The sequence below is a fragment of the Xyrauchen texanus genome, chromosome 5 (assembly GCF_025860055.1).
Source record: "Xyrauchen texanus isolate HMW12.3.18 chromosome 5, RBS_HiC_50CHRs, whole genome shotgun sequence".
Classification (NCBI taxonomy): Eukaryota; Metazoa; Chordata; class Actinopteri; order Cypriniformes; family Catostomidae; genus Xyrauchen; species Xyrauchen texanus.
Window position 1 is genome coordinate 31,729,790 of NC_068280.1, and position 13,471 is coordinate 31,743,260.

The 13,471-nt window shown below is 36.2% G+C and overlaps 1 protein-coding gene across 1 annotated transcript in view; it reads left to right on the forward strand.

The window, feature by feature from the left end:
- adgrl3.1 (adhesion G protein-coupled receptor L3.1) overlaps positions 1–13,471 on the forward strand; it is a 207,760-nt gene that overhangs the window by 136,272 nt on the left and 58,017 nt on the right. The window contains exon 6 of the mRNA XM_052127560.1: positions 1,231–2,037. Coding sequence (XP_051983520.1) covers positions 1,231–2,037 — 807 coding nt within the window. The remainder of the gene's footprint in view (positions 1–1,230; positions 2,038–13,471) is intronic.

Sequence of the window (13,471 nt, forward strand, 5' to 3'; positions counted from 1 at the left end):
GTTTAAATCGCTACAGCATCTTTGCACTAAGTGCAAATAGTGTTAGACAGATACTATTTGCACCCCTAATTACAGGGCATCACTGCAGTGTGTTTATTTATAGTGCCACAGACACCCTCTACCCCTAAACCTAATCCTAACCTTCTCTTACAAAAATTAACCATGGTTTTAAAACCATAATCTTAGTATTGGCAGGGTATTTTATAGTAACCACTAAAACATGGTAACTATGTTAACACCATATTACTGTACTAACAAATATGGTTAATTGCATTAAAATTATAGCTTCCGCAAAAAAACATGGTTACTACAATGTTACTTTAGTAAAATCATGGTTAATTTGACCCGGATCAAACCTATCTCTCAACTCTCTGACCTTCATTGTGACAAATCACTGCGAAGACCAACATTTATATTTATATTATTTATTATTATAAGTAGTATTAAGGAAAAATATTAAGAGTGGAGACATTTAATATGGGGAAACTGGATCAAAAGGTGGATTAGAACCCAGGTCATCCGCATGGAAAAAGCACATCCACAGCACTTTATCACACTAAGCCATTGCAGTGACACTGAAGGAGCAGTTTGTCTTTGATTTCATTGCAAATAGCTGCACTGTGTGGCAGGTATTTACACCTAGTGCAAAAGTCACTCTGATAATAATAATAATAATGTTATATTATTAATATTATTGAAGATTTAAATGCTCACCATCAGTAATTTGCTGATATGCGAGCGTAAAAAGCACAGGTGAAAGCATCATAACAGAATGCATATGCGTGAGAACTTGACGAGAGAGGGATCCCTTCTAGACACGACCCAAGGATGTGTCAAGCACTAGGAAGTGTAATCAAGCTTGAAATCATGATCATGCCTAGAGAGTGCAATGACAAGCTGCACAGTGAAAAAATAGTTATATTTTGGTCTATTCTCACCCAAAACCAATCAGATTGCTTCAGAAGACATTGATTAAACCACCGGAGTCATATGGACTACTTTTATGCTGATTTAATCTTCTTTTTGGAGCTTCAAAGGCCTGATCATCATAGACGTATTCAGCAGCAGAAAGTCATACACATTTGGGATGGCATGAGGGTTAGTAAATGATAAGAGAATTTTAATTTGTGGTTGAGCTATCCCTTTAAGACACAGGGTGCCCCCCCAGTGTGTTCTAAACATTCAAAAGTGTGACTTCTACTCATTTCATTCCCCCTTTTCCTCCTTCAGTCTTTCTCTGTCCAGGTGTACTAAGAGGTGTTTACCAGAGCGAGCACATATTTGAGTCTGACCACCAGTCTGGATCATGGTGTAAAGACCCGCTACAGTCATCAAATAAGATCTACTACATGCCCTGGACACCGTATCGCACAGATACACTAACTGAGTACTCATCTAAAGAGGACCTTATTGCAGGTCGCCCCACCACGACATACAAACTACCGCATCGGGTGGACGGCACAGGGTTTGTGGTGTTCGACGGTGCGCTTTTCTTCAACAAGGAACGTACACGCAATATCGTTAAATTCGACCTGCGAACTCGTATCAAGAGCGGCGAAGCGATCATCGCTAACGCCAACTACCACGACACCTCACCATATCGCTGGGGTGGGAAATCTGACATCGATCTGGCAGTAGATGAAAATGGACTCTGGGTGATTTATGCCACCGAACAGAACAATGGACGAATTGTTGTAAGTCAGCTCAACCCTTACACACTGCGAGTTGAGGGGTCATGGGATACGACATACGATAAGCGTTCGGCCTCCAACGCGTTCATGATCTGCGGAATCCTCTATGTAGTGAAGAGCGTTTATGAAGATGATGATAACGAAGCGCTGGGGAATAAAATCGACTATATGTACAACACAGACAAGAGTCGTGAAACGCACCTCAGCATTCCATTCCCAAATTCCTACCAATACATCTCAGCTGTGGACTACAACCCCCGAGACAATTTGCTGTATGTGTGGAACAACTACCATGTTGTCATATATTCCCTTGACTTTGGAAACAACGACAACAGACTTGGCTTTGGTGAGTTTCCATTTAATTTCAACAAATCTATTTTTGTGACGTTTCTTAATTTTATCTATTAATCTCCCAATGTGACATTTATTAATCTTCAGGAAACCAGGCAACATTAAACATTTAATTAGAATAGTTTGTAAAAGTATTTGCAATAATTTTTGATGATCACTGTTGGGATTGGTGGACATATTGTCATTGAAATAGTCACACCCACTATAATTAAGTTAGACTAATGCACGTACAGATATATTATGTTTTTACCAATTAGCATTTGGAACAAGTCAAGGGTTTAATTGAGTGCTGTGAGGGGGCTCATTTTCCCTCATAGTAAAAATGGAAGAAAATTGATAATATATCTTTTTTTACAAGCATTGTACTACTTTGTGAATGCCAGGCATAAATCTACTTGGAAGAGCTAAACTGACAGAGTTAGATAGCCTTGTCCTTTTCACTCACTCATGCAAGTATTCATGTCAGTTATACAAGAGACCTTGAGGATTTTTCCTCAGACTTGACTTTTCTGAGAAAATTAGATTTTATAGGTAATCACAGTCCATTAGTTAGGTTGTTTTTCACTTTTTCTTCCTCCTTCAAATTTAGAGTTTGGGCACCCTGCTTATACTGTATTGTATTGCATTTTAGTTAGCTTGCCAGCTCAGCTGAAATACAGCAGAGTTGATCATTATCTACAGTGTAAACTAACAGTTAATAACTCCAACATCTACTGACATCCCCATTAGAGCAGAGCAGAGCATGTCTTTGCACTTAACAGGGTCCAAATTGAGCATAATGTGTGAGGTTTGCCTAATAAATTGCAAATAGATTCTCACTTGTCCTGACACTTCATTACAGAACAGTTCACGAAACAAGCTACTAAATACACTTTTAACTCTTGGATATTTGGATGTCCCTGAAATCTGCATATTGATGTAGAATTTTGTATTTAAACTGACCTCCAAAGTTGGAACTTATAGACAACACATCTGTAGGTTCAAATGTGTTTGTGTGTGTGTGTGTGTGTGTGTAGGCACTTGTTAATGACCCTGCTTGTTTTAATTTTCTTCATTAGCATACCCTAGATCAGGGATCTTGTTCACGAGTTAGAATGTGAGTGTTAGCTACCCAAACTAATGCAGATGAGACGGTGTCTAATGGTCATATTAAAGAGAATATTAATATAACACACCAGCTTTGAGTAGTAACTAATTTAATAAAATTATATCTTGGTATCATTAGTATTGAAAATGTTGCCTGCAGTTCACCTGTGAAGGAGAAAAGAACAAAAAATAATCACTTTTTGAAGTACAAGATGAGAGAATGACTAGAAATAGAGCATGGCTGCATGGTGAAGACTTTTAAGTAACTTTTCACTTATCAAAGCTTTTGAATCTTAGTCTACATTTTGTCACAATCACTATACTATACTTTAAACAATAAATTATAAAAAAGATTCTTATTACTTCTTGCTCTGACAGAAATCTCATGTTAGTGGCTTTCCAGCAGTAGCAATAACTGTATGTTAACTAACCGAGAAATATATTTATTATGGTAAATAACTATGGTATTTTGACAGAAACTGTGTTTACCATGGTAAAAATAAGGACAGGGATCTGCCGAACATTTAGTGGCACCTTATATGATGCACAAAAATCTGCCCACAGTGATGGCTTACAGGATTGCAGAAAGATTATTTGTATTTTTTCCAAAAATATTTACTATTTAATTATAATATAATGAATATTATATTATATTATATTATATTATATTATATTGTATTAATTATGCTATATTACAATAATAATTATTTAATAAGTTGCTGTATTATTTTGGTAAATAAAGTTAAATAAAAATATATATATTATTGACCTTTTTGGTAAATAAAAAACATTCAACATTTTTACTCATTTCCATGTGTAATCCATACTCCTGAGTGCTGACTCTAAACAGAATAAAGTTTTCTGACAACAAATTGATTGATAGGCACTATCATTTCTTTTCAATATAAATGTTTTATTTTAATTTTTTTTTATAATATAATTATATAAAATAATATTTTTATATATTATTACAATTTATTGTATTATTATTATTGATTATATTTAAATAATATTTATTTATTATTCACTTATTTTTCATATTATTTTGTTACATAAATGTAATTGTATTTAAAAAAATGTTTTTACCTGTTTGAAAAAAAAAAGAAAGATTACAATTTTTTACTAATTTACATATGTAACATGTACTCTGAGTGCTGACATATTAAACAGAAAACAGTTTTTAACTACAAGTTGATTGATGGGCCTAAGCACTCGTAAAAAAAATTAAATATATATATATTTTTTTTATAATATAATTTAATCATATTTTATAATATTTTATATAATAATAATAATAATATATTATTTTTTAATTATAATGATTTACTATTTAATATATCATATACTTATTTTCTATATTATTTTGGTAAATAAAGTTTTAAATAGTTTTTTTTATATTATTTTCTTACAAATTTCCTTGTATAATCTGTAATCCTGAATGCTGACACTCTAAACACGTCTGCACAGAATACAGTTTTCCAACTACAAATTGATTGATGTGCCTAAGCACTCATATTTTTATAATGGTTTGTGTGTGTACTGCATGTCCCTGACCAAAATCTGGGCGAAACGTGTGGTTCTCATGGAAGACTTTTAGTGCTTGAGAGAGCTGTGCCGTTCAGGTCAGCTGGGAGGACATTGTAGGATTCAGACCTACAGCAAAAGTAAAGAGAGAAGATGAATATATTGAAAGGGATTAAATTGCCCGGCTTTCTTTCCTTCTCTCAACCTCTGTATTCCTCTCTCTTCTTCTCAGCTTTCGTTTTTGTCCTTATAGGCCTCTCATTCTCACTCTTTATCTTTCTCTTTCATTTTTTCCCCTCACATACACACACAACAGTACATCCATAAAATCACACACACACTCTGGGCATATTAGAACATCTTGCTTAAAAGACTGATTGAAAATAAATTAGTTCTGCTCTGCTGAGCATGTGCACACTGAGGAAATACAAAAAAATGCAATCACACATACATTTCATATGTAGCACTCACTCTCCCTTTTAAACACATCTTGAAGTCTTACTGCTAGAGGTGATAGAAGTTTAATCTGCTTTTCTTTAAAGCGAGCTCTCAACAGACTAACTCTCTCTCTCACACACACCCGGAGTTCTCCTCTCTTCCTGCAGGTTCGCTTCAAAGTCTGATGCTAATGTAATATGTTGGGATTGGCACAGCGGATAGCTTAAGTGGAATAGCCTCTGTGCTCCTTTAGTGGAGAGGAGACTTCTGTTCTCTGCTTTTATTAAATGAGAGAATGTCTTACATATGGTTAAAACTCACTCCACTGGCAATTACAAGTCAGCACAGGAAGAAAACTGTATTTGAACCGATCCACAAGAACAAGGATGCATCTGGATCTGCCAGCAGAGAGTTTAACACACAGATCAATCAGTAATAGAGTGATATTCACACTCACACTTGTATATATACAGTCTGTGTACTGTACACAGTCCAGAGCTCAAAAACATTCTCACAGTATCACACCTACAGTATACTAGCACATACACATTAGGACTCATGTACACTTACACACGTGTACTGTATGTACACACACGTTTACGCTGACTGCTGACTGAGAGCAATCTCACCATGTAGAGAGTGCAGATTATTGTGGTAACCCCACCAAGGGGAATTACATTGCTATTACCATACTGCTGATAACAGGAGGAAGAGCAGAGGAGATTGGGCTTCACATTTCTCTATCTTAGCCTCATATCATCTGGATTTTGTGTCATTTTAGTCAATATTTTATTTAAATTGGGTTCCCACGATCATGGGAAACCTGGAAATATCAGATCATTTTAAAATGATGTTTTCCAGGCTGGAGAAAGTAATTGAAATGAATAAAATCTTTACTAGATATTGCTCATCTATAAAGAGAGGAAAAAAAAACTCTATTGAGTTCTTTTCAACAAATTCATTCAAACGTTTGACAAATCTGTCTAAATGATTCACTAGCAAATCAATCTGAATCAATATTATTTAAAAATATCTGTATCCAGAAATCACAAACTTGGAAAATCATGAGAAAAATGTAATGAAAAATGATTGGTCAAAAATGGATGGAAGCCTGTTATAATTTTGTTTTGTTAACATAAACATTATATACAGTGGAATCCAAAAGTCTGAGACCACTAATGCAAATGCATATTTTCAATGCAAATAATATTTCCTGCTCAACAATTTGAGCGAAACGTTCGATTGAAATATTTACTTGAATGCACCCCACAAGGTTGTGCAAAACTAGATTATATCATGTTATCTTAAAGAGCATAATTTTTGCTTTAATAGAAACAAGGAAATCTGACCTTTTGTACAAAGGAGATAAAATGCTCACTGTCACATTGAAAAATGTTAATTGATAAGTGACCAAGAAAAAGTGCAGAATCTTAAAGACTTCTGTAACATTTTAGAATAAGGTTTTATTTGTTAACATTAGCAAATGCATTAGACATCAACCAACAATGAACAATAATCATTTACACCATTTGTTGATTTTAATGTAAATTAACAAAATGACAATTGTTCAATGTTAGTTCATGCAAGTTCATGTTAAGTCGTAATGCATTTACTAATTTTAACATATAGAACTTTTAATTTTATAATGTATGAATACAGTATATGTTGACATAAACCAAGATGTTGCTTTGTAAGTATTTTTCAACATGCTAATGTAGTACCAGTAACTAATGTTAACAAACACAAAATTATTGTAAAGTGTTACCAATAATTTTAGTAAATGTTTCGTCATAACCAAAGATGTAACCAATTGTTCAAAATTGGAGGGTGACCAAATGTATAATCCATCTTAATTTGACCAATGATTTCAATATATAGGGGATATGTGTCCTTCTCAGTGTCTTTGGTTATTATAGCCTTAACAAAAAACCATAACATTTTGATTATTTCCAGGTTTAAAATAGATTTTGAATCCCAGATTTTCAATGTGGTCCCAGACTTTTGGATTCCATTGTATCACGGTTTGATATGTGGACATCAATACATGTTAAATTAGTTGTGTGAATATTTTAGCAGGTTTTAAAACTCCTCATAAGATGAAACCGCAGCCACAGGTTGCAACAATCACAGATTTTTTTGTGTAGTTGCATGACGCTGTGTTCTGATTGGTCCTGATCAGCAAGATGACATTGTTTCCTGTCTATGTAAGTCATATTTATCAGGACTGTGTACCACGCTGGAAGCCCACTCTAAAGTCACCCTGCCTTGAAATGTGTGTTGAGTAATAGAGGATAAATGACCTTTAACCTGAAGGAGTGAGTCTTCTTCCACTGATGCAGAGAATAAAAAGACTTCCTTTGCTCATCCACCAATCAAAGCGCCCTTTCTGTTGAAAAAAACACACGTTGCCCTCTATCTGCACCCCTATTGGGTCTCAGTGGGCTGTATCATGGAGATGACAATCTAGTGACATGGAGGGCCACAGCACACTGCCGGTCATCGCAGAGAAAGAAAAGATGGAGAGATTCGGAAGAGGGATGAAAAGGCTAGTTTGTCATTTAATGGCTTCTTTGAGCAAAAGAAAGGGAGGGTGGGTTTGTGTGTGTGTGAGCGATTAGTCACTGTAGAATGCTCTGCTGCTTTCTGAGTTTTGCCTCAGTAGCTCCTCACACAGACAGATTCAGAAATAGAAACAGGAAGTGCTTTCATTTCTCTCAGTGGCCCTTTAAAATCACAGTCAGATTTGCCACCCAGAGGAAGGGGGTGAGAGAGAAGAAAAGAGAGAGAAAAGAGGGCAGGAAAAGTTATGAGAAGAGATGTGAGAGGATATTTGGATCAGTGCATCTCTATAATAAGCCAGAGCTGTCTGGTGGGATATAGTCTAAGATAGAGGAACTATCATTCTGAATGGCTAACGAGGGCTCACACTGCCTCATAATTGCACGTTTTTTTAGCACATATTTAGACACAAAACATTTGTGTTTTTGAGGAATAACATGGCTGCTCTTTTCCATATAATTGAGGTAAATAGGGACAGTTGTTCCAAAATGTAAATAATTTTTATCATAACAGTAGTCCATACGACTTATGGACGAATATGATACCACATTCCAAGTCCGAAGACATAGTGTATGATAGCTTTTTATGAGGATTTGACTGAAATGTATTTAATTTCAGTCTGTTCATCACACAAAGCTATCATATGGTGAACAAGTTATATGATGTAATATTATGGTACTTTTGTGGTGCTCGTTCTGTCATTTTGGAGCTTGACCTATACCTGCTGAGTCTTGCTTCACTTTCATTATAAGGAAAATAGAGGCCAGGATATTCTTCAAAGAATCTCCTTTTGTGTTCAACTGAAAAACAAAAGTCACACATTGAATACGTCATACGCAGAAAGTCATACATAGAACTTTCATTACTAGGTGAACTATTCCTGTAAAAAACATTTCCAATGGTCCTAGAATGGAGCCTTGTGGGATACCATTCCAGAATTATTTTCATATCCACATTTTACTACAGTAAATCAGCACGGGCAAGTCACAGACAATGAAAATGAACAAGAATAAACACACACACAAACTGTGGTTGTTGTTCTACTAGTATTTCTCTAGTGTCTTCCTTGTCTTGTCTTCACACTTATCTTCAGCTCCACTTTCCAGGAGTCACTGCGGCAACAACAGCATCTCTTCGCTCCAGATACAGTAAACACGGCAAGGCAGAGAGAAGCTATCCCTTTAGTTTTTGCTCTCAAGTTCTCTTTGTGTGTGCTAGTACGTGTCTATCCACAGGCATATGTACAGAGCTCTTATGGCATAGTTTAGTCTAGCCTAGGCTTTAGGGGATGTTAACTCCCTGTCATGTGGTATCCTGAGCTTCTGACACCATTTCTTTCTCACTTTGTACCAATAAACAAAGCTATATGCTGCAATATGCCCTTTTCAGGTCCTCAGGTATGTGTGTATGTGTCTGAGAGAGAGAGAAAGAGAGACAGGAGCGGAGAACGCCAGTGGGGAATTATGACGTTTAAACATCATCTATCTTTGCTTCTCTGAAGTCTTTGCACTCGGGGATCAGGCCTGTCAAAACATACAATCCCAAATGCTGCACAGGGCACAAAGACACACACCTAGACACACACTACAGACACCTGACTCATTCAGTCATCCCTGAAACAGCAGAGAGTGACAGAGATAGAAAATGTCTATGTTTTATCAGTGTTTTTTAGGCAAATTAAACCCACCTGAGGATGCAGTATAACATTCTGCCATATTTATATACGAGTCACTTCCCCTCTTTCTCTATTTTTATATACAGTGGTGTCAAAGTCTGAGACCACATTTGAAAATCTAAACCTGAAAATGATCAGTATAGGGATGTCACGATACTGATACTGGTAACGGAATCGGGTCTGATGCCATGCTCATGTACTCGTAAAAATGCTCCGTTATAAAAAACATTTCTATCTGGTGTACGAATGTCATTTGTAAACAATCAGCGCACAAATTAAAAGTCACGTTATGTCCTAGTGAGATTATTTTCTGCAAAAGCTGTGATTTAATTATATAAATATATATTTTGCATGATTGGCGCTCTGCAAATGTGAGCACTTGTGAATGTGTGGAGACAATGTTGTGCAGACGCCAGCTACACGTATCTTTTATAGGTCCACCTTGGCTCATACAGGAAAAAACTCTGGAGTACTCTGTTTGTTGAAGATAACCATGAACAGAGTACAAATTCAAATAAAAACTAGTGTGAGTCACATACAGAGTACCTATTTATTTATTTAAATAGCAGTCTTTATGGTTTAATAATCACTTTGAGTCACATAGCAACAAGATTTTCCAGAATGGGAAGCTACCATCTTATGTGAGAGCACATAACAACACAGAAACACTTCAAAATAAAAGCTCAGCAAAATGAAAACTCAATTTAAATAAAAATATGTCTATAATATTCACTGTTCTACTACTACTACTACTAATAATAATAATAAATGAATAGTAATTATATTATATTTCAGCAATATCTTACATCTGTGATGCTCTTTTATGCAGCACCTTACAGTTGAGATCAGAAGTTTACAAACACTTAGGTTGAAGTCATTAAAGCTAATTTTCTAACCACTCCACAAATTTCATATTAGCAAACTATAGTTTTGGCAAGTTGTTTAGGACATCCTCTTTGTGTATGACTTTGTGTTTACAGACAGATTGTTTCACTTTTAATCGACTATATCACTATTACAGTTAGTCAAAATTTTACCTACACAAAGTTAACTGTGCCTTTAAGCAACTTGTAAAATTCCAAAAAAATGACTTCAAGCCTTTAGACAATTAGAAAATTAGCTTCTGATAAGAGGTGTTCTGAATTGGAGGTGTACATGTGGATGTATTTTAAGGCCTACCTTCAAACTCAGTGCCTCTTTGCTTGACACCATGGGAACATCAAAAGAAATCAGCCAAGATCTCAGAATAAAAATTATGAACCTCCACAAGTCTAGTTCATCCTTGGGAGCAATTTCCAAATGCCCGAAGGTAACACGTTAATCTGTACAAACAATAGTACGCAAGTATAAACACCATGGAACCACACAGCCATCATACCTCTCAGGAAGGAGACTCATTCTGTCTCCTAGAGATGAATGTAGTTTGGTGCGAAAAGTGCAAATCAATCCCAGAAAAACATCAAAGGACCTTGTGAAGATGCTATAGGATACAGGTTGACAAGTATCTATATCTACAGTAAAAAAGTGTCTTATATTGACATAACCTGATGCCACTGCTCCAAAACCGCCATAAAAAAGCCAGACTACAGTCTTACTTTTTGGAGAAATGTCCTCTGGTCTAATGAAACAAAAATGTAACTGTTTGGCCATCATTATGTTTGGAGGAAAAAGGGTGAGGCTTTCAAGCCAAAGAACACCATCCCAACATTGAAGCATGGGGTGGAAGCATCATGTTGTGGGAGTGCTTTGCTGCAAGAGGGACTGGTGTACTTAACAAAATAGATGGCATCATGAGGAAGGAAAATGATGTGGATATATTGAAGCAGCGTCTCAAGACATCAGCCAGAAAGTTAAAGCTCTGTCGCAAATGGGTACCATACATATACCTCCTAATTTGTGGCAAAATGGCTTAACCCCCTGGGGTCGACGGACGCGCCGGCACGTCCTATATTTTCGTAATTACAGCGGAAACAACTTAAAATACTCCATCATTTTTGGGTATACAGATAAGTGTAAGATATCATTAGAAACTATAAAGGGTCTACTTTTATTTGTGTACACTCACAATAACAACAAAACCTTGTGCTTTTGTAAAATAAAGAAAATAAAAAGGGTGAGCTATCAGACGTCTCTGTGTTCATGAGCATATTTCTGAAACACGTCACAAAAATGAACTGAAACTCCGTGAATACTTATCACACAAACATGAAACGTATGTCTAAAGAAAGCTTAAGATTTCTACTTTTAAATAAAACAATTCAAATTTAAAACAAATATTCTCCTGCAATGTAATCTGTATGAAACAAAGCAATGTACGGTTTCTTCTGGCTCAACTCATTAAGAGGGCTTTCACACTAGCACTTTTGGTGCGCACCCCGGTTCGAATGACATCAGAGTTCGGTCCATTTGGATGATGTGAACGCTGTCTTCCGAACTCGGGTGCGCACCCGCGAACCGTACTCGGGTCCGCTTAAAAAGGTGGTCTGGGGTACGGTTCATGTGAACTCCAGTACGGTTCGCTGCTGATATGAACGCAATCAAACCAAACCGCGGAAGTGAACCGCTATTGATGACGTAAAATGTGGTCGTCAGTCTCACACGCGTCACTTTCAAAATGAGCGGAAAGGGTTTACTTTCGTGCGTGCATGCGTGCGTGTGTGTGTATACACTTACCTTGACGAAAAGCAGGATTGACGCACACGCACTGCAAGCAGAGAGATGATTTCTGCTTGCCTTCGCAAAAATTGTCTTCGGTGGACAGCCCGCTGTCTTTTGAACGATTTCAGTATTTTTGCAGCAGACAGACGCAAGTGTGTTTCTGTATCTTGATGTTGAAAACAAAACCAAAGGTTAAAAAAAAGAAGAACAAATGTGAACCGAGCAAGTCTATTCATTGAATTTTGACGCCTTTTCATTTCGCGGTTATCAAGCAACACGATTACGCACCAGCTGCAGCTTCATGACGCAAGTGTACCGCGGTTCGGATACAAATATATAATGTGAACACAGTCCATCGGGGGCAGGGGGAGGGGTTCGGAACAGGCAATCGAACCAAGTGTGAAAGCCCCCTAAAGCTAATGTGATCACTCCCACCAGCAGAGCGCGCCATTCATAAGCTAATGTGCTGAGGCGATCAATGCAAACCCGACGGCGAGGTTTACTGTAAACACAACACAACTCAACTTTTCTGCGTGTTTGTAACAATACACAGGCGATGAAACTCGTGGATAGGAAGGAAGAGTTAACATTTTCCTCAGAAGAAGAGTGTGAACGTTTGTATTTTGAAGAGAGACTTGATCCAATTTCGGACGAGTAATTGATTTAGTTTTCGTTAGCTGACATGCTATTTTATATAAACATGTACATATTTTACTAGTAGGACTGTTTCCAGACTTGCCAGCCAGGATTCAGAGTATTGACATTTTAAATATATCCTAATAAGCAAGTTTTAGTTACATTTAAATGCTGTTTTGGCTAAAGCAGGTATTTAAATTGTATGTTGTATGATATAAATATGATATGTAATATGATTTAAAAATAATATGAATGTTTAGATTATATTTTAACTAGCGTTTATGCTGACTCATTATCATCAACAAAGCTTGTGCTTGCAAATATGTGTTCAGGTTAAATGAGTAAAATGCACTTTAAATATGCCCATATTAGAAAATCACCATCTTATAATGATTTCTGAAGGATCATGTGACACTGAAGACTGCAGTAATGATGCTGAAAATTCAGCTTTGATCACAAATGGCATTAATAGAAAACTGTTCTTTTTAATTGTGAAGAGTTCACGCAATGTTTTTACTGTATTTTGTATCAAATAAATGCATTCTTGGTGAGCAGAAGAGACTTCTTTTAAACGGTAGTGTATAAAATTAAGTCTTTATGTAAAGAAAATGTATAGTCAGATTACTTATTTTAACTTAACTTGATTTTGATCATTAAGTCTCCTCACATTCATTCTCTTTCTGTCACATTCCTCATTGATAGGCCCAGAGGAGGGATCTTTTGTCTCTTCAGGTGTGAATCATAATCCATATTCATGATCATTCACGCCTCCTCACATATGACCTTTCAGCACTAAAATTGTCTTACAAAAGTTAAATTACTATATTGTTTTGTATGAATGAGTGATCAGGAT